Below are 23,296 nucleotides of genomic sequence, written 5' to 3' on the forward strand. Positions count from 1 at the left end.
CATTCCGTTACAGTTTAGATCTGTACTGGTTTCAGCCCTAGAATAATAGAGAAAAAGAGCAGAGAAGAAAGAGAGAAGAGAGAAAGAAGAGAAGAGCAGAGAAGTAGGAGAGAAAGATCGGTTCGAACTAGAGAGAATCGTACTCTCTCTAGTCGGCTAGATATTATTTATAGGTTTCTAATTAAAATCACAAAGATAGTTATTCCCCTAATTAAGTATGGGACACAACACTTAAACCAGAATATAAAAGACATTACAGCACACTCTTAACATAAAACAAAATGACCAAACTACCCCTTTATGGACAACTCTAAAATTCCTCAAGTTGGTGAGTATTTGTCATATTGTCCCAGCTTGTTACATATGTAATCCACTCTTTCCTTTTCTCTTTTTTTCTTCTCTTTCTTTTTCTTTCCCTTCCCTTTCTTTTCTTTTCCTTTCCTTTTCTTCTTTTTTCTTTTTTTTCATATCTTTTTATATAAGGTGTGCATGAGGCGCATGAGGCGTATGCCTCTAGCATGCTTCATGAAAAAGTGAAAGAGGCGTACACCTCAGAGGTGTCAGCGCCTCTGGCATACGCCTCAAGGTGTTTTGGGAGCACCGCACCTCTAGGCATATGCCTCCCATGCCTTTTAAAACACTGGAGGGAAGGGTAGATTCACCCAGTATCTGTGCTCTCACCAGTTCATATTCAGACTTCAACCCTACTAAAATTCTGATTACATCAAGTTGTTCTCTTTGTTGTTGCTGAATTTTGACATTAGATGTAAGGGGATGATATACATTCAACTTATTCCGAAGATTTCTCATGCTAGCATAATACTCCTCAGCTACTGTAGATTAAAATACTCTTAGCAAAGTTGGTATACTTTGGTTGTGTTATTTTGCCCAGAGTAAAGCTTTTTTGCATGGTCCCAAATCTCCTTAGCTATATCTAAGAACATAAAGTTCACACTAATCCTGGGTTCCATTGCTATTCTATAACCATGTCATAATCTGTGCACCTTCTTGTTCCCACTTACTATACCCCTGAGAATTAACTTCTTTCACATGCTTCACCTTCTTCTTAGCCCTAAGAAAAACATTTATAGACTTAGCCCAAGGCACATAATTCTCACTATCCAGTTTAATAGAAAACATCTGCACATTCAGGTAATCAGGGGGAATCATAACACTAGATTTGTGTTCATTGCTGTCTCCCATAGCTGCCATGATTAAAAAGAAACTTTTCACTCACTAGTATGTGATACCACCTCGCTTGCTAGCCACCACACTGCACACTAATGGGTGGTTATTGCTGAAAACATCTTCTGTCACAGTTTTCAGCAATAATATTCACTGCTATCCTACAGTTTCAAGATCACAAAACCACCCGGATAGACCCCATACACATACCACTAGGTCTACTACCAATCAATACCTGTTTCACACTGTAACACCCATGCAACCCACCTATTTGAACCACACAAATCAGTTCGACACTAATCTGTCCATACACCACCTGAAACAGCCCTCTTCAATCCATCAATTAGGGTTTTTTTACCAACCACCTGAAATGATCACTGCACCACCAACTGGAGGCATGAAAACCTCTAGAAGAAAACGACCACTCCTTTTTCAGCCCTTCTGCAAAAATTCTGGTTAGATCTGAACTGATTACAGTTGCTCTGATACCATGTTACTGTTCAGATTTGTACTGGTTTCAGCCCTAGAATAACAGAGAAAAGGAGCAGAGAAGAAAGAGAGAAGAGAAGAGAAAAGAAGAGAAGAGAGGAAGAAGTAGGAGAGAAAGACTGGTTCGAACTAGATAGAATTGTTCTCTCTCTAGTTGGCCAGATATTATTTATATGTTTCTAATTAAAATCACAAAGAAAGTTATGCCCCTAATCAAGTATGGGACACAACACTTAAACCAGAATATAAAAAACATTACACCACACTCTTTACATAAAACAAAATGACCAAACTACCCCTTTACAGCTGACCACATTCCCTTGTATTCAACCCATGGCTAAAGGTAGGCGAGGAGGCATGGTTTTGTGAGGAAGTTGATCTATCAGTCTCTCAGCCCAAAATACTATTCAAAAGAGATATACAAGTCCACCCAGACAAATGATAATTACAAGTATACTTAAATCATGCAAAATCAGAAGAATACGCTTTCAATTATCAGAAATATTTCTCAACAGATAAATTTGATACCAGATTCTGTAACAGTCTCTTCATTGATATTTAGTTGAAAACATTCTTAGATGATGGATGCACTTTCAGCAGCCAAACAAGGAGTCAGCTATGAAATTTACTCTAGAGTTGAAATGTTTAATTTTTCTTAATTAATCATTTAATCGGCAATTAGTGAACGCTTAGTTGAATATCAATCATTTCCCCCTATTTTCTATTTTGATATTTTTTTTTGATATGGTAATACATCACAGGTTTCAAGATCTCCTTCTGAATTGGAGATTGTCCTTGGGGTTATAAAGAATTATTCCAAAGCTCACTTAGGAAGAGAGGGTATGTCAGCTGCTACAAAGCAGCTACTTCTTTTTGAGGTATAATCTTCATAGACTTTTTTTCTTTACACTTGTTTTAATTAAAGCTGTTACGTTGTTTTAGTTCATTAACTCATTTAGTTGTAAAGAAACATTTCTATTAGGAATCATTCATTTAGTTAATCTTTCCCTTGATATATATATATATATATATATATTTTTTTTTTCTAGTAATATAGAAATTAGATTTGTACTAACTAAATGAAAAAAATCCATCATTCGTTATGAATTTGTATTATAAAAGTCAGGTTATTGAGAGAACTAAAGCACTTGGACAAGGGGTTGTGTCTCTTTAGATGTCCTAGTCATTGGGTCCTTCTATTAACTTTTTTCCAGTTAGAAGAGAATTGAGACAGGCCATCCTTTCTTGTTTTTACTTTTCACTGCTCTTTCTGATTTGTTAAGCAAGCTAGTGAATACAGCTGATAGTATTGGTTTCAGTGTGGGTTGGGAGGATATGGTGGTCTCTTACCTTCAACTTGCAGACTATAGTGTCATTTTTTGTGAAGATCATGAATGGTGAGAGTCCATAATTTGCATGCATTGACCAAATGATGTGGAAGAATCTGTAGGCTTATGTGTCATGATTAATCTTCAGAAGACTAATTGCAAATTTACAATTGATTTGGAGGAGGCCACTAAAAGAGCTTATGCTAGTATCTTGGAGCCCTTAAAATGGTTATCAAGAGAAAGGAATCATAAGGACTTCTTATGAGAGCCAAGTGATTGAAACTGTTTGTAGTAGGAAAGAGGATAGTTGCTTGGGATATGGAAAGCTTGGGGATACAAATACATCTTTGCCAAGGTAAATATCTTTTTTTTTATCAGCAAAAGAGAGTTATTTAAAATAGGTTTAAAATAAAGTTTTACAGCTTGTAGATGGGAATAATGTTCCCAAACTAATATATTTCTGTCCCACTTTACAGCGCAGCCCAAAACAATTGTTGCCTCAGTGCCCCTTGTTTGACAAGATAATCAGCTAGCCCATTTGTGCTCCTTCTAACCCATTTGAATTCAGCCTCTACCTCCTTTGCAATCTTTTCCACTTCCCTAATCACATGTTTGAAGTTCCACGGAGTAATTCTATTGTTTGTAGCCCAAGAGATGATCACCTTTGAGTCCCCCTCTACCTCAATATGCCTAAGTCCTAGCTGCTTAGCTAGCTTCAACCCTTGTAGCAGTGCCAATAACTCAGCTTTTAGTGAATTTCCAATGCGAATTGGTCCTGATAACAAATCCAATATCCTCCTTTCAGAATTTCTGGTTGCTCCTCCTATACCTGACAGTCCCAGATTTCCAACAGATCTTCCATCAAAATTCAGTTTGCTTGTTCTTGGGAATATCTTTGGTTATTCCCTTTAGAAATTAAGAGATTCTGAAAACTAGCATTTAGACCTTCCTAGTACAGCTATGTTTGCTTGTTCTTGGAAATCCATTTGTGATGTTTTGCCTACCTTTCTCCACTTTATCAGGTATGGTCTTTCTTATTGGAACAATGTAAAAATCCTAGAGGACCATTTCTTGTTTCTTCTTCTTGTTTCTTGTGGGGTTCCTAATTTATTTTGATTTCTTTGAACTTTGTGCTATTTCCCTTCTCGTGATTGGTAATAGGTTGTCGTTTGGTTGAAAGAAAAAGGTGTGTGAGGTGGGATTCGACACTGTGAAGGTCCATCCCCGAAGATCCAAGAGGAACAACAAGCTAAACAAGGAGGAGGGGGAGGGAGGGAGAAGGAGCTGGATGGACCCCCCAGAGAGGATGCCTACATACCCTCTGGCGAGGGATCAGGCTGTTGTAGTTCGTCGGTTCGGGAATTTTGGTGGGAGAGATGGGTCTACAAAAGGGAAGTGGGGAGACTAAGAAAGGTTGCCAAGACAGGGTCTTAGATCTTAGATCTTAGATCTGAGAGGTAGGAGGATCTTAGGCGGGAAAGGAAACTCTGATGTAGGAAGGAAACTCACCTGGTCTGAATGGATAGGAACGTGTTGTGGATCCTCTGAGAGGATCCCCTATTTATAGATATTCTCAGAGGTTTGAGTGCAATGGGGAACGCAATGGAATTAAGGATAATGCGGTGATAGGCTAAGTGCAATGCAATGGGAAGTTGCAATACGGAGCTGTGAAACGAAATTGCAATACTGATTTGTGAACAGATGGGTTTTACTTGTGCTTGGGTGTTGTCTCACCCATCGCATATCATAGGTGGTATGATGGCTAACTCCATGTACTTACAGTAGGGAAAAGGTAGGAAAACTTATACAAGGTTGTATAATGAAAAGATGGGTTTCCCTACCTTTTCTTTCAAATCAAACATAGCCTTAATGAAATCAAGCTTTGAAGTAATAGAGTGTGTGCCTAGGGCCATCCCTTTAGAAAATAATAGGCCAGTCCTTATTACCTAGCTCCTTAATTTCACCGTTTTCGTACTTATAAATTCCAGAGTCTCAAGGGGATAATTGATTCCTATGCACTCCTTGTATAGCTAATGCATCAGCCAAACTGTTTGCTGATCCTTTTTTTTTCAATCAACAACAGAACCATTTTATTAGAATTAAGAAAGAGGATACACGATTCGAGCTATTAAAAACAGTTCAAAGATCAACTGTTTGCCGATCTTTGAACCCAGAAAGTCACTCTCAAGACTCAACTGTCTGACCAGGTGCCTCACTTCTCTTATGATGTGGCTGTACTGGCAAGATTCGAGCTATTGTTTTGGAACTAAACAATTATTATCTTAGACTCACATTTCACCACATTGTTTTTGTTGTTGAAAGCATAACCCAATTTCCCTTGTAGTAGTGCAAATAGTTCTGCTCTTTTTTTATCAATAACAGAACAAAGTTTTATTAATTGAGTGCAAAAAAAGTACAAGTATGCACCTAGCACATAAAAAATGCAGCTAGCCCTTGCTAGCCCCCATTCTACACTTTTTACAAACCCTTGGTCTGAGAGATCACACCCCAAGATAGCTGATATCTTGCTGCTCCTTTTTTTTTTCTATCCATCAACCAAGGAGTTGGCTGACCTTGGAACCCATCTATAGACCATATGTAGATTATTGATCCTTTCTTTGATCTCTCTTATAACATGTGCATGCCTCCAGGAGCCTGTTTCTCTTTTTGTTAGCCACCTCTTAATAACTTGTGAGTCCCCTTCCACCATTAAATCTGTAATATTTAAGGAATTGGCTAGTGTTAGGCCACGTCTAACTTGGTAATTCTGCTCTAGTTGAGTCTCCAATGCAAGGTCCAGAAAATAATGCAATTAGTTTCCTTCACAATCTCTTAGAGCACCTCCACAGTGTTGTAATGTTCGTTGCTGAAGAGGAGCATGCCACAACCTGCCAATTCTTTATAACGTCACCAGTAAAGAAATCTCTAAACACCTTAAGTGACTTGTGATCCACCTTAATGGAGATAAATGGTTTCTTTGGAGTTTGACATCTCTCTAAAGATTCTTGATTTCCTTTCTTGCCAAATGCAGCACAGTATTGCGGCCCTTGTGCATTTTAATATGATTTTGCCTAAGAAAAAAAATTCAAGATAGGTTCTGAACGTCATTTGGTAGAATCCACTGGCATCCAAACAAAGAAAAGAAAACTTTCAAATACTAGTGATGAAGAACAGGAGATTAGGTGGTGAAACATATTTTCACAGCTTACTCTGCAAAGAAAGCATATATTGGGAAACAAATAATAATTGAGCCTTTTTGTTTGGATCACCTCCCATGTGTTTATTTATTTATTTGATAACTGAAGTTAGATTTTATTAATTCTGAAACTATAATCATTACAAGCATCCCTCAAAGAGGCATGGGATGCCCAAAACAGAAAAATTACAAGTGAGCCCAAAACAAAGATTGTCTTTTCACCCCTTGCTTGGCTAGAGTATCAGCTAATCCGTTTGCTGATCTCCTCACCCATTGTATCCTCAAATTCATATTCTTGGTGATCCATAAAAACCTTTTTAATTCATCCCTGTAGCCCCATATCACAGATTCTGAATCCTTTAACCAACCCACCACCAATTTTGAGTCCCCTTCAATCACCAAATTGGTTATGTTCAGCTCATTTGCAGTTTGTGAACCTTGCAAGGCTGCAAGCAATTCTGCCTTGAGAGAATCCCTCTACCCCAATGGACCAGAAAATAAGGCTATTAATTTGCCTTCCATGTCTCTCACAACCCCTCCTATACCAGCAGGTCCTGGATTCCCCCTGCTACTCCCATCAAAATTCAGTTTTTACATAATCCTGAGGTGGGGGGTGCCATGCAACATTTATTCTTTCCTTTCTAGAAGAGCTTCTTGCAACACCTTCCCAGTTTCTCCATAAGTCGTCAGGAGAAATTTGAGAAAACAGGTCCAAAGATTTGATCCAATGGATCACTCTAACCATCACGCAATCCTTTATCTCTTCCTTCCCAAATGGTCCAAACCAAGGCTGCTCTAACACACCTCCACATTATTCTTCCCCTCTTTTTTGGCCAAGTAAACATAGAAGGATCAAACATCAAAGTTAACCTTCGCTGGAAAGGATCACTTGCACCCAAACAAAGAAAAAAACCAATTCCGTATCTGCAACAAAGAGAAAGAAATCAGTAAGTTATAGCAACTCTCATGATCAGATCTGCACAAAACACACCAGTTTGGAAAGAGACATAAATTGGGTCTCCTCTTTTGTAGCATTTCCAAAGTATTAATTTTCCCATGAATTACTTGATTACTTCCCAACAAAAAGCTCTTATTTTAGGGGGGAATGGGTTTGCACCAAAACTCTCTCAAGGGAACCAAAGGAGAGGGCAAAGAATCACAAAGAGAATTGAAAAAGGAAGCACAAGAAAATAGACCCTTAGGGTGAGGGGCCCAAACACGCTTGTCTGACTTATCAGGATCACCTACCATGAATACTGACTACCACCTTGTGCCAGAGTTTGTCCTGTTCCCGTGGCCATCTCCATAACCATTACCCTAGCCATTCCTCTTTTTATCCACTCACAGTCTCCCTATTAACTGAGTGGTCTTTTTTACCTTCTCCCGATTCCCACAAAAAATCCCTCATTAGTTTCTCTATCTTATTTATTTCCTTTTTAGGGATCCTAAAAACCAACAGATAGTAGATTGGTAGATTGGCCAGAGTAGACTTAATCAGAGTAATCCTACCCCCAAGTGAGATGTAATTCTCTTTCCAGGTTGCTAGTCTCTTGGTACACCTCTCAAAGATTGGACTCCAAAATCTACTTTCTCTAGGATTTGCACCTAGGGGAAGCCCTAAATAGGTCAAAGGCCACCTTGAGATGGAGCAATCTAGTACATTTGCAACAGCTATAAGGTCTCCTTCTTCCATATTAATTCCTACAATACAACTCTTCTCAAGATTAATTTTAAGATCGAGACAAGTTCAAAATTCCTCACCAAAAGTTGATCTCCTCTTCACAAAGATTATAATATCGTTTGCAAACTGTAAGTGAGTAATCAATAACCTATCCCTTCCAACCTTCCAACTGCTAACTTTATTCTCCCTATTGGCCTTATGAATCATTCTACTCAAGACATCCGTAACTAGGGTAAAGAGGAAAGGTGAAAGGGGGTCTCCTTGCCTCAACCCTCTACGAGCTGAAAAGAAGTCTCTCACAATCCCATTGACCAAAATCGAGTAATGACAAGTCTTAATACATCCAAAGGTCTAATTACACCATATCTCCCCAAATCTACATGATTTCATTACCTCAATTAAGAACACCCAATCCACCAAATCATAAGCTTTCTCAAGGCCTAGCTTACATACAAATCCTTTTTTTCCTAGATCTTTTCATTCTTCCACACAATCTTTTGCAATAAGGATTTGGTCAGCTATTTGTCTCCCTTTTACAAAAGCCCTTGTTGTTGACTGATTAATGTAGGAAGAACTGTTTTTAGCCTTGTGGAAAGGACCTTAGCAATAATCTTGTACAAGGTGATCACTAAGCTGATTGGTCTAAAGTCCCTAGGGTGGCAAGCATCAGGCTTTTTTGGGACAAGAGCTAAAAAGGTAGCATTTATCTCTAGACTAATGAAAACCTTTTCCGCAAACTCGATGAATACCTCAACTAGATCATGTTTCACAATTTCCCAACAATCCTGATAGAAGGCCATAGTGAAACCATCTAGCCTAGGGGTTTTAGATATGTTCATTGAAAAAACTGCCTTTCTTATCTCCTCTTCTTCAAAAATTCCTTTCCATCCAGTAAGCTTCTTTAGATTCTAGGCAAGTCCAATCAAGGTCCTCCATAACCACTCTATCAATCAAAGGTCTTCTATAGATGGATTTAAAGTGGTCTACAAATCTCCTAGCAATCTCACTTTGATTGGTTATCTCCTGCCCTTCTATCTCCAATTTAGCCACATAGTTCCTCCTCTTTCTCCCATTTTCCAAAGCATGAAAATATTTTGTATTACCGTCCCCTTCTTTTAATCACTTGCATCTAGATTTTTGTCTCTAGATGATCTCTTCCCTTAATAAGGTTTCTTCCAACTCTCTCTTTAATTTGCACTTCATGGCTTGCTCCTCAACAACAATAATCCCCTACGCTTCCTTTTTATCTAATTCCTCTATGTTGAACACAAGATTGAGCTTTTTCTCCTCTAGTCCTTCCACCATGTTTCTACTTTACTTACAAGTCCTTACACCTTTCCACCTCACATTGCCTAAGTCCTTCCACCACGTTTCTACTTTACTTACAAAGTCCGAGGGTGAACCACATGTTTTCAAAACGAAATGTTGTGAGGCCACTTAAAAAAGTTTCAGGGCCTAGCTTGATAGGGAAGTAATCTGATGTGACTCTAGGTAAGGTTCTAGATACTAGGTTCTCCTCATATTTTTCCCATTCTTCATTAAACAGAAACCTATCCAATTTTGAGCAATGGGGAACTTCTTGTAGATTGGACCAAGTGAACCTAGCCTGTAAGAGAGGGAGTTCCTTCAATTCACAAGTGTCTATGAAATTATTGAACTTCCTCATACTGGAGGCCACCTACTGGTTTGGATTACTAAACTCACTTGAGAACCTTATCACATTGAAATCCCCTATCAGACACCACGGTCCTTCCCATAAACCCCTAACACCAAACAGCTCCTCCCACATTTCATTCCTTTCTCGATATCTATTTGGACCAGACATTGGTGAGAACCCAAGTAAATCCATCTCTTGTGTTTTTAAACTTCAATGAAATCGAGAATCTACCAATGAGTTCCTCTACAGCCTCCACCACCTCGTCCTTCCATGTGTTGTTCATTTCTAGAATGAAACACCTCTCAACAAAAAGCTCTAATTTTGGGTGGTACCACTAATAGTTTTGCTCTTGTTGAATAACCATAACCAATAGATTGAGAATGATGGTCACTAATATTCTCAAGATTATCTTTAGAAACTCATAATGCCAATGTGGAAGCAAGGAAATAATTCTAGGGGAAACAAACCAATTTCTAATTCCTAAACTGATATTAGAATTTTTGGGTGATAGGATATTGGTATTGTTTCAGTTTTTATTTATTTTCTAGTTGGTGTCTTAAGAATAGGGTTGTATTTTTGTGAATTTTAATTCTATTTTGAAATTACTATTTATGATAACTTCTGGATTTGGTATTCTAGTTATTCTATAATTATTTTTTAGTAAACTCATGGTTTACTATTTTTAGTAATTTCAGGTGTCCTAATATAAGTAAATCTTAGTAGGATAAGTAACGAGTTATTAGTTATTTTAGGAATTAGGTTCCTTATTGGAGTGTGCCTATGGATGTGTCTTAGTTTTAAAACAACTAGGAGATCTTCTGGGTCAGTTTTCTTGTCTAAATTGGAGTCTGTAAAGGGACATTGGAGTCCATAAGTTGAGTATATAAATAGTCATTGTCATTGCAATTTAAGAAGAGTTGATTTGAAGAAATGAGGTTTGGTTTAGTGAATTCTGGTTGTTGCTAGGAATTTTTTTCTTTTTGTTTCCTCTCTCACCTATTTCTTCATGTTTGAGATCTGTGTCTTTGCTCTTTACCCAGCAGCAAGAGTTCTCTGTCTTTCCAAGTTCTTGCTTATTCTTTGCTGGACAGCAAGTTGTCTACTTTCTTTTCCATCTGATTTCTTCATCCCTAATAACACATCACCCTTCCTTCACCCTACAAAGCCCACCACTAGATCTGAAATCTGTAGGACCCCTACCCTGTCGTACATCAACTTCCCTGATACCTAAATTTCTTAGATTGCCAATACTGTAACCATCAAAATTCAGTTTAATAAAATTAGAGAGTGGGTGACCAATTGATAGGTACAGTATTTCTTGTTAAAGATGAAGCTGCAATGCATTGACATCCTCTAATAATGTCATCAGTATTTCTTGTTATTGAGTGATTGGCTTTCTAACTAGTTCTGACTTATACTCCTCCCACTTTAGTCTTCCATCTCTTATTTGCCATTCCTAGTTGTTTGATGCATATAAAGTTGAGAGAACCACTTAGCTGTATGAAGAAGATAATCTAGGCAGTCAACTCACCCTCATTCACTAATTCATTTTCTGCATCATCTATTTCAACTCTTTTTGGTGGAATCTAGATAATTTCATTCATGTCTTTTTCTCATATGGTACAACTAATCCATCTAGACAATTTCTTTGTTAATCTTATCTTATTTCTGGGTTGATGCAAGAGAAGCCACTTCATGGGAATTTCATCTTGTGCTTCTTTTGGTTCAGGCAATACGGAAGGAATATACCCAGGCAAGGTCTTTGGCAACTGTTCAGGCCCAACTACTGCGTGCTCATGACGAGATTAAGATGGCAACTTCTCGATTGCGCCTGAGAGAAACTGAGAATGATGCATCTGCTCTTGATGCTTTAAGTTCAGAAGAACTAGTTGCAGCCAATGTGGAATTTTCTAATGAAAAGTTCATATCCTTGTCTTTATTATCACGTATAAGAGGGCAACTTCGTTATCTGAAGGTATGCACAAAAGTGTGCTCATTTTGAAATTAAATATACTTCATAATTTCCTTTACCAAGAAATTAGAATTTTTAGTTGGGTTTTCTTAAATTAGGGAAATCTAAGACAGCTACCAGTTAGAACCTAAGAACAACCACCAAAGTGGAGATGCTTTAGGATGCATTTGTTTGCAGCATAGTTTTCTGAGAAGGATAGAAGGAATAGCAGAATTTTAAGTGGAATTGTTAATGATATAAGGTGGTGAACTGAGAGAGCCTGATGGAAGATGTGTCTGGAAAGTGAGGTGGTCATGGCTTTTCATTGATTGAAGTGAGTCTTGTAGAAGCAGTGGTAAAGAGAATTTGTTCTTTATGGTAGTGAATGTGGTAATTACAAATGGTATATCAGTATTATTATTATTTTTTCTTTTGAGAATTTTGTAGGTTGGTTGAGATATCAGTGGAAGGAATTCTTGATAAGAAAAGGGGATAGGGGTTTCCTTTTTGTAATCTTTTTCCCTTTTTCCTTAATAAGATAAGAAAAGAACCACCACCAGTCATTCTAGTACACTAGTACACGTGGGACAGATTAAAGCAACATGTGAACAGGTACACCACCTAGTATCTCTTAAGCTGAGAATTTATCTGATTGGATGACTAGTAATTTGCTCACACTCTTCTGTTGCAATTGTAATTATAATGATTGTCTTCCTCTTAACATGTTTTAAAGTAAACAAAATAAGAATGAAAATCATTGGGTAAGGTGACATGGAGAATAACAGTCCTCACCATGAGATCTGCAACCTTGTAATGTCACTGCAGAGCTTTGGGTTTGGCTTTTCTCCTTGTTTGGATGCAGGTGGGTGATGCCAGCAGAAGTAAGCATCTTGTTTAACCCTTCTACTCTCTTTTGGCCCCATAAAAAGGGAAGAAGCACGTGGAGGTGTGCGAGAGCAGCTTTGATCTAGACAGTTTGGAAAGAAAGGAATGCTAGAATCTTCCAAGAGAAGGAGAGGAGCAGCCTGGCCTTGAAAGACTGCATTATGAATAGGGCAATACACCGGTTAAAGACTATGGAACTAGTAGAAGATCAAGACTGTAATCAGTCTTGAATCCTAAAAGGTTTTTGGTTTACAAAATAGAAGAAAAGTGAGAGAAAGGAGAAGGAATAGAAGAGAAACAAGAGAACACAAGGGGTTGAAAGGAGGGACAGATTCTAACTGATCTGCCGTCGCCACTCTCTTATTATTTATAGGTTATGTTCAGTACATAATGGAAAGGACAGATCTGCCCTTAGTACTTACATGATAAATAAAGTAAATAAAAACTGAAATAAATAACGATTGAATTAACAAACTGACACGACTATAACTGAAACAAATAACTACACATGCTGTCCTACGAACACAGTGGGGACCACTGCTGTGGGGCCCACATCAGTGTTCTCTACACTCCCCCTCAAGTTGGGAGTAGATATCTATCATTCCCAAATTGGATAGGTTTGTCTCTAACTTCTTCCTTGGTACAGCCTTGGTGAGGATATCCGCGAGTTGCATATTAGATGTGATGTACGGAAGACACACTTCTTGTGATGTGACCCTCTCGCGCACAAAATGTCGATCAACTTCGATATGTTTAGTTCTGTCATGCTGCACTGGGTTGTGGGCTATATTAATAGCTGCCTGATTATCACAATACATCATTAAGGGCTTTTCATAGTCAATACCCAACTCTTCAAGTAGTGACCTCAGCCATAAGATTTCAGCCACTCCATTAGCCATTGACCTGTATTCCGCTTCAGCACTGGAGCGGGAAACAACACTCTGCTTCTTACTCCTCCAAGAGACAAGGTTACCTCCCACAAGGGCACAATATCCAGAGGTAGACCTTCTGTCATCGACACTCCCAGCCCAATTGGCATCTGTATAGACCTCCACCCTCATGTGATTATTGTTCTTGAGCAGTATACCTCTACCCGGGCATCTGTTCAAGTATGCCAATATTGTCTCTGCCGCAAAAAGAAGTGAAGTTCTAGGGGAGTGCATGTACTGGCTAACAACACTAACTGCATAGCTGATATCTGGCCGAGTGAGGTAGAGATATAGGAGCTTTCCAACCAACCGTTGGAACATAACTTTGTCTTCAAGAGGCTCCCCGCCCTCTGCACTAATCTTGTGATTTTGTTCAATGGGTGTATCAGCCGGCTTAACACCCAACTTTCCAGTTTCTGCCAACAAATCTAGAACATATTTTCTCTGAGAGATAAAAATCCCCTGCTTGGATCTAGCAACCTCAATACCCAAAAAGTATCGTAGTGCACCAAGATCTTTCACCTCAAACTCTTGATGGAGTTGTTTGAAGGATTCAATCTCATGGCTGTCATTTCCTGTCACCACAATATCATCAACATATACTGCAAGTAGTGTTAGAGAGGACTCCACCCTCTTGATGAATAGTGTATGATTTGACTGGGCCTGTACATAACCAAACTTTCCAAGGGCTAATCTGAACCTATCAAACCAGGCTCTAGGTGACTGTTTCAAACCATACAATGCCTTGTTCAGTCGGCAAACCTTCTTACCTGTCTCTGTATCATAGAATCTAGGAGGCAACTACATGTAGACCTCTTCCTGTAAATCTCCATTCAGAAAGGCATTTTTAACATCCATCTGGAACAAGGGCCAAGATTGATTTGCTGCAAGGGATAACAGAACTCGGATGGTGGTCATCTTGGCTACTGGGGAAAAGGTCTCCAAGTAGTCTATACCATAAGTCTGAGTGAACCCCTTTGCAGCCAGTCGGGCTTTGTACCTTTCATTAGAGCCATCAACATTATGCTTCACAGTGAACACCCATCTGCATCCCACCGGTTTCTTTCCTTTTGGTGGGTCAACCAGTGCCCAAGTATTATTCTTCAACAGGGCATCCATTTCGACTTGCATTGCATCTTTCCATTCTGGAACTGATAAGGCTTCTTGCACTGTTCTTGGAATAGGGACATCGGCAATGGAAGTGAGATAGGACCGGTAAGATGGAGATAGACGACCATAGGATAAGAACTGTGAGATGTTGTGAACTGTAGAAGTGGTGCAATGTCGTTTCCCTTTGCGAATGGCAATAGGGAGATCAAGGTCATCCACAAGAGGGGAAGTGGCAATAGTGGAAGGTGTCTCAGGAGGCTCTGGATCTGGAGCCGCATAAGGAACTGTAGCTGGCTAGGACTGTCGATGACTAGGATCAACCTGCCTGCATCGCCTGTGATAGACTCTCAACTCCTGCTCTCTCTGACCACCCTCACCACTATAGCCTTCATTACCCAGTGGAATAGGTAAAGGAACAGCCCCACTCAAAACAGCCCCACTTCCACTCTCACTACACTCCCCCTAAGGAAAGAAACTCAAAACAGCCCCACTCTCACTGCTCTCCCCCTGAGGAGAAACCCTAGGATAATAGGGTGTTTCCTCAAAGAAGATGACATCCATGGAGATAAACCTTTTCCCTGAAACCGGATCATAGCAGCAATAACCCTTTTGAGTTTGTGCATAACCGAGGAAAATGCATTTGGAGGCTGTTATAATTCAGGTCTGCCTTAGAGTTCGGCCTGACTGAGTTCAGTTATGTAGAAGAAGAAAAAGTGATAAAGAAAGAGAGAAAGAGAGAAGAGAGAATTCTGGTTCGAATTGAAAGAGTCAACTTGACTTCTCCCAGTCGGCCAGTAAGTATTTATATTATTATTAAAAATAACTGAAAAGACCTATGTGCCCTTACTTAAGTTAAGAGCACATGTTTCAACACAACATTACAGACCAGCAACATCAATCAAGGTATAAAGACAGAAATACCCCTACGCTAACACTCCCCCTCAAGATGGTGAGTATATATCATATACTCCCAGCTTGTTACATATGTAGTCCACTCTTCCCCGACTCAAGCCTTTTGTAAACAAGTCAGCCCACTGATTTCCTGTATTAACATGTATAGTGTCTAGTTCTCCATTCAGCACATTCTCCCTCACAAAGTGGTAGTCAACCTCAATGTGCTTGGTTCTTTCATGAAACAATGAATTAGAGGAGATATGAACTACAGCCTGATTATCACAATAGAGCTTCATTGGAGTGTTAATGTTGTATCCTACATCCTGTAGAAGGTTCCTTAGCCACACTAATTCACAAGCGGTATGCGCCATAGCCCTATATTCTGCTTCTGCACTGTTTCTTGCCACAACCGTCTGCTTCTTACTTTTCCATGTCACCAGGTTACCTCCCAGAAACATGCAATAGCCTGTAGTAGACCGCCTATCTGACATAGAACCGGCCCAATCAGCATCAGAATACCCTTCTATTTCAAGTTTTCCCCCACTCTTGTATATCAAACCGCATTCCAATGAGGAATCATAGGTTTTTGCATGAACTGGCTTACCACACTAACTGCAAATGAGATGTCTGGTCTGGTAATGGTTAGGTAGTTTAGTTTGCCCACAAGTCATCGGTATCTGCCAGGGTCTTCAAACACTTCACCCATATCACTGCTTAGTTTGGTATTTGTGTCCATGGGTGTTTCAGCTGGTTTGGCACCCAACAAGCCTGATTCTTCCAGCAAATCAAGCACATACTTCCTCTGGCACAGGTTAATCTCATACTTGGATCTCGCTACCTCTATCCCCAAGAAGTATCTCAGTTTACCCAGATCCTTTGTCTGAAAGTGATCCTGCAGATAAGTCTTCAGCCTGTCAATACCAATGTTATCATTCCCAGTAATAATAATATCATCTACATACACCACCAACAGTATTTTTCCTCCCGGAGAGTCATGACTAAATACAGAATGGTCAACGTTGCACTGTTTCATGCCAAACTTCTTTACCACCTCACTGAACCTACCAAACTCCAAGCCCATATATGGCCAACTTTAGTCTGCACACCTTACCATCCTCCCCCTGAGCAACAAACCCTAGAGGTTGCTCCATGTAAACCTCCTCGAGTAAGTCACCATGCAAAATGGCATTCCTGATATCAAGCTGATATAGTGGCTACTCATACATGGCTGCAAGAGAGATCACAACACGAACTGACCCTATCTTAGCAACCGGTGAGAAGGTCTCTATGTAGTCAATGCCATAGGTTTGGGAGTACCCTTTTGCAACTAATCACGCTTTCAGGTGTTCAACACTACCATCAGGCAGATACTTAACTGTATACACCCACTTACAACAGACAGCCTGCTTCCCAGGAGGAAGAGTGGTGAGGTCCCACTTACAACAGACAGCCTCCAATAGGTACATTGGAGGTAAACATAATGCTTCTAGCCACCTCCAAGATATGCCTATTCTTCCTTTCGGGAACGCCGTTCTGCTATGGTGTATAAGGGCAAGTGCTCTGGTGAATAACTCCATGGCTAAGAAGGTAGGAGGTCAATGGCTGAGCAAAGTATTCCTTTGCATTATCAGATCTAAAGACTTTGATTTTGGCCCCAAACTAAGTGAGAATCATCTGATGGAAGTTTTGGGTCAGAGCAGGAACCTCATCCCGATAACGCATAAGATAGAAGAAAAGCGGGTATGGTCATCAACAAACAGTAGAAAATATCTGTACCCACCCATAGAAGAGATATGATATGGCCCCCAAACATCAGTATGCACAATATCAAAAGACGAATTATATTACTTAAAGAATAAGAGGTTCTACAATGTTTGGCAAACTCACAACTCTCACACCTCAACTTTGATAACTCAACAGACTCAAATAAAGCAGGAAACAAACTCTTCAAAAACTTAAAAGACAAATGACCAAATTGGTTATGATTTGCATAATCGGACTCACAGACTGGGAAACAAAAGACTTCTTATCCACTGACTCCTCCCGACGAGAACTCTCTCCAAGCAGATAGATCCCATTCGTCTCACGGCCAGTCCCAATCACCTTCCTCGTCTCCAAATCCTGAAAAACACATCGGTCAGGGAAAAAGGTTACTGAACAATTCATGTGTTTGGTAATACTACTAACTGAAAGCAGGTTGGTATCAAGCTTAGGAACATGCAAGATAGAAGATAAAGAGATAGTATCCGATAACTTGATGTCCCCCTTGCCCGAAATGGGAACAAGAGAGCCATCAGCAATGGATACTCTATCTCGGCCAGAGGACAAGTGATAAGAAGTGAACAATGATGGCAAGCTAGTCATATGGTCGGATGCACCTGAATCTATTACCCAGCAGTGGTCAGTATTACCTAGGGCTGAAGCATGGTAAGCTGAGGCTCGAGTACCTGAATGTGCAAATGCAGATGTGGCAGGAGCTGATGGTGACTGAGATGGCTGAGCTGAACTCCCAACTTCCTTTTCCAACTATATGAGGGCAGCCCGAACAGCAGCTAAAGTCTCTAGGGATGTGCCTGTTGAGGATGTTGAATCAGTGTTCACTGCCATATGAGCATTACCCTTCTTATTTCTTAGTTTTGCTGGGACCAAGTGAGGATGTAGCTTCCAACAAGTATCTTCTGTGTGCTTGGGTTTCTTGCAATGTTCACATACCAGATCCCGTTTATCTTCCTTCTTCCGGTCCCTTTCTGAGTCACCCCCTGGCTTGGGTTTAATAGCTGTCAAGGCTGGGAAAGAGGGCTGAGGCTGCATCATGACTTTCGTCTTGACTTGCTTTCTGTGAGTCTGTGCATCTTTGGCACTCTCCCACTCAAGGGTCTCTACATGGTCAATTTCATGCCACAAGGATTTCAAGGTAGAGAAGTAGACAGAAACTGGCATCTCTCCTTGTTTAAGGCTGTTCACCTCACACTTTAGTTCATAGGCTCTGGCGACATTAAGGGGTTGGGAAGAGGTTTCTTTCACAACATCCCATATCTCTTTGGTTGTCTTTGCCCACAAATAATTTCGGTTGATATGTGGCTGCATAGAATTACACAACCATGCCATAACCAAATAGTTCTCTTGAACCCACTTGGTGTACGTTGGGTCCTCCTTGGAAGGTTCTTTCACATCTCCCAAGAGGTAACCCAGTTTTCCCCTTCCTCCAATAGCCATCATGGCTGATTGCGCCCACTCCAAATAATTTGACCCATCAAATCTCATAGTTGTAATCTGAAACCCGATAGCCATCATGGCTGATTGCGCCCACTCCAAATAATTTGACCCATCAAATCTCATAGTTGTAATCTGAAACCCGGTTTCAGATACACTACCATAACTGTGGTTTCCAAAACTACTTTCTCCCTGACCCTTGAACTCTATCTTTGATCAAAATTCAGTGGCTACAAACTGTTAGAGCAACTATACCAGAAGACAGAGTCAAACAAGCAAGTCTGAAATCTGATTCGAAACCAACACAAAACTGATCTGATCTGAAATTTGATTTGAAACCAACCCAAATCTGATCTGAAATCAATTGCCTATCAGAGTATATGCAAGAAATCAACTCAAATCTGATCTGAAATCAATCGGCATGCACAGTACCAGGCAGCCTATCAATCTGAGATGCTATTTCTGAAATCACTACTGTGGGGCGCACTGCTGCGATAGCAAAATTAGGGTTTCAACTGTAGGTCTGAAGTAAGTGCTCAGCTACACTCTCCAAGCAGTTTGCACAAGTGGGACTTGTCGTAGGGCAATATGAAACCCTAAAAACTAATCACCTTTGAAGAGGGGGGTTCGGTCCAACAGTCAAACCCTAGAAACAAACTTAAACACAGTTCGGCAAGCCAAACCCTAGAACAGACTTGAACACAGTTCGACCCCTCTTTCTAGATAGGTCCAACCTATCTCGAATGATTGCAGTCTCTGAAACTTGGTAAAAAAAAACTTACTTATGTACTTCGGTTTACTGTCTTCTAGGGTTACCTGAACCCTAACCTTTGCTGCCTCTTCCTGATTACCAACTCTCTGCAAGCCGCGACAAGTCTTCAACTGCTGCGAACCTCTCCTGGTAATCTCCAAGATTCAGCCACTGAAAAACTTCTTCAAAGCTTCCAGCCCTAGCTAGTCCTCATGTGGTCGGCTGGACTAGATACACACATGGGAAGCCCTAGATAGGCTCTGATACCAAGTAGAAGATCAAGACTGTAATCAGTCTTGAATCCTAATTGGTTTTAGGTTTGCAAAACAGAAGAAAAAGAGGAAGAAAGGAGAGAGAATAGAAGAGAAACAAGAGAACACAAGTTGTTGAAAGGAGGGATAGATTCTTATAGATCTGTCGCCGCCACTCTCTTAATATTTATAGATTATGTTTGGTACATAATGGAAAGGACATATCTGCCCTTGGTACTTACATAATAAATAAAGTAAATAAAAGCTTAAATAAATAACAATTGAATTAACAAACTGACTCAAACTAACACTACTATAACTGAAACAAATAACTACACTGCTGTCCTACGAACACAGTGGGGACCACTGCAGTGGGGCCCACATCAGTGTTCTCTATAGTATCTTTGGTGTGTCGAGGTTTCTGGCAATGAGTGCACCACAATTTTTCCTTATCTTCTGTTTTTTTCTGGAGATCTCCTTTCCGGGAAGAAGATCCCAAACCAGTAGATGCACCTCCTTTTGCAACTAACACAACAGCATCCCCACCAGGGCTGTTCATCAAATTTCTCCTGCTTTCTTTAGATTGTACAAGAGCATAGACTTCTTGAACAGAAGGGAGATCCTTAGAGCTGAGAATCTGAACCCTGATAGATTCATACATAGGATTCAAACCATGTAAGAATGCAAACACCCTTTGTTGGGAGACAAGCTGTTTGTACTTCTTAGCATCCTCATCACACTTCCAATCCACACTCTGGTAGTGATCCAACTCCTTCCAGACAGATGTTAAGTCAGAGTAATAGACCGATAAACACCTCTCCCCCTGTCTACAAGTAGAAGATGTTGTCTGCAGTTGATAAATTTTGGCATAGTGTCGCAATTCTGAATATGTAGACTTTGCTTGTTCCCAGATTTCATTCGCTGTTTCAGCCCACATGAAATTCTTCTTGATTTGAGGTTGCATGGACACCAAGAGCCAGGACATAACAATACTGTTCTCCTGATTCCATCTATCATATTCAGCACTCCCGGAGGATGATTCTTTTATCCTCCCATTAATATAGCCTATCTTCCCCCTTGCAGTGATGTATAATTTGATCCCTCTTGATCACTCCAGGTAATTTAAACCATCAAGAGATGAATCCTCAAACAATAGGCAGCCGAACAGAAGATGAGCAATTTCTGAAGACAGAACACCCTCTACGAACTGCAAACAATAGTCTCTCTGCAGTCGAGCAGACAGGAGGAGCAATTTCTGGGCTGGAAGACGAAAAGACTCTGTAATTTCTGGGTCGAACTGACTTCACCAGATCAGGAGTTCGATTGGAGACAGCACTGGATGCAACAGTAATTAGCTTGTCACCACTCTTTAGTCCTGGACGACTTGCCCTGATACCATGTTGAGCAAGAGCAAGTGAAGAGAGGAGAGGAGAAGAGAGAAGAGAGATGAGAGATGAGTCGAGTGACTGAAAGCCCTCCAAAACATAGGGGGCAAAAGAATGATTTTATTATTTATACTAGTACAGTCAAACAATATAAACAGAGGAGAAATTACAACAGTACCCTTATGGTACTAAATCTGAATACATAAACAACTGACAACATTAATGATGACAAGTATGCCCTTAAGTGGGCGGCCAGCTTGGCAATTACATAAAGAAAATAAAACAAGAACATATAACAGGCCCATTAAGTGAGGCCCATCAACATAAAATAAAAGATAAAAATAAAGGATATCACACAAGCAGTTGTTAGGGCCCATTCGGCCCAGTCTCTTTTCAGAGGTGAAGAGAGTAGTGGTTGGCTTTGTTTCCTTCTTTGGAAATGAATCAAGTTGCATTGGTTTAAGAGTTATCTTTTTATCGTCTTTCACAAAGTTGTATGTGTTCTTGTCCCCATAATGAATGGTCTTACGGTCATATTGCCATGGGCGACCCAAGAGAATATGGCATGCATCCATTGGGACAACATCACACCATAACGATTCTTCAAATGTAGAAAAATTAACTAGGCATTTAGAATAAACTCTTACCTCATTTCCTTTGTTGAACCACAAAATACGATATGGTCAAGGGTGTTGAACAATCTTGAGCTGTAATTTATCCACTATCTCTTGAGAAACAAGATTCTCACTACTCCCACTGTCAATAATCAGGTTACTCAACTTCCCACCAGCTGTACATCGTGTTCTAAAGATATTCTTTCTCAACCAGTCCTCTAGTAGTGGTTCTTGAGGTGCAACCATAGAGTGTCGTATCACTAGAGCTTCACCCTCAATATCCAAGTTTTCTTCCTCTAAAGCATTAGTTTCAGTAGTTTCAGCCACTTGCTCATCCTCAACATGGCCTATATCACCTTGTTGTTCATCAGTGACTTCATCAACCAAATGTGTTCGCCCTTCAATCCTTCTCTTAGGACATTCATTTGAATGATGTCCCAACTCCATACACCTGAAACATCTAATAGTAGGCTGCCCTTGACTGCTCTTTGTTGCATTTGAAGTCCCTTGGATTGTAGGTCATGTTTGGTTGATCACACAACCCTTACCAGCCCCAACACTTCGACCTATTGATGAAGATGTACCTTGGACAGCACTTAGCCTCCGCCTTGAGCTCCAACTCAGTTGAGCTTCAACCTTTAGAGCTAACTGATATGCATCCTTTACCTTATACGGGCAATGTAGGCTGATTTGATCTTGTATTGGCAACTTCAAACCATTGATTCATCTACCAACTTTTTGCTGTTCAGTTTCTGACATATTACTCCGAAGAGTTAATCTATTAAACTCTTTTGTGTACTCCTTCACACTCTTTTCCCATTGCCTTAAATTCTGCACCCTTTGGTAAAGAGTTTGCTCGTAGTCTGGTGGTAAAAATTGGGATTTCAGCTTCTCTTTCATTCTTCCCCAGGAACTAACATTTATTTTCCCCTTCCTTTCTCTGTCCCTTTGGTAATTTTTCCACCAATCTAAGGCTGTTCCATGCATCTTTGCTGTTACAAGCTTCACTTTTCTTTCTTCATTCATTTCTTTCCAATCAAAATAATTTTCAATGCTGTCCAACCAATGGAGAAACTCTTCAGATTCCAACTCACCATCAAACTCAGAAATATGAAGTTGAACACCATGACCTTGATTGGATTGTAAAGCTTGCACTATTCGGTCTTCCCACCGCTGGTTGTTATTCCTTCCATGTTGATCACCTTCAGGTTGCTCAATGTCTTCACTTGGTTCTTCACTAATAATGTCAGTGAGTTGTTCATCAACTCTAGGAGCTTGTCTTCTTCTTCCTAGCCCCAAATCATTTTCTACGTTGCCATCCCTAGCAGCATTTTGAGCTACAAGTTGAGCAAGATGTTCAATTTGTTCTTGCAGTCCTCTTATAGCCTCTTGGAAAACCTCTACAGTGACATGTTGTGGTCTTCTACCACCCCTACCACGTCCACCCCTTGCAGCCATGATAATATAGAAAACACAATAAGGAGATGAACTTTGAAGCAAAACCAAGGAAAGAACTTGCTCTGATACCACTTGATGTGGACAGAAGGACAAGTTACATGCAGCTCTTCAAGTATACAACAATAAGCACAAGAAATACCAAGCTAAAAACAACAAAATAAGTTGGATTTTTAGGGATTTCAGACCTGAATCTGAAGTAAAACTCCTCCTGGAACAGTTCCGCTATAGTAACAATGGCAGCAAGCTGGCTTCCCGCACGGGCATGCAGCGATGGAGGGATTGGAAGGTGCCAAAATGGGTCGACTCCTCAAAACCCAAG

At 40.1% G+C, this 23,296-nt stretch overlaps 1 protein-coding gene across 1 annotated transcript in view; it reads left to right on the plus strand.

Moving 5' to 3' along the window:
- Window positions 1-23,296, plus strand: part of LOC148867997 (RING-finger, DEAD-like helicase, PHD and SNF2 domain-containing protein) — a 105,115-nt gene that overhangs the window by 61,373 nt on the left and 20,446 nt on the right. Inside the window, exons 14-15 of the mRNA XM_088973860.1 lie at window positions 2,436-2,552; window positions 11,266-11,511. Coding sequence (XP_088829986.1) covers window positions 2,436-2,552; window positions 11,266-11,511 — 363 coding nt within the window. The remainder of the gene's footprint in view (window positions 1-2,435; window positions 2,553-11,265; window positions 11,512-23,296) is intronic.

This window comes from Nelumbo lutea, chromosome 2 (genome assembly GCF_056320005.1).
Source record: "Nelumbo lutea isolate HS-2025 chromosome 2, American lotus-T2T, whole genome shotgun sequence".
Lineage (NCBI taxonomy): Eukaryota > Viridiplantae > Streptophyta > Magnoliopsida > Proteales > Nelumbonaceae > Nelumbo > Nelumbo lutea.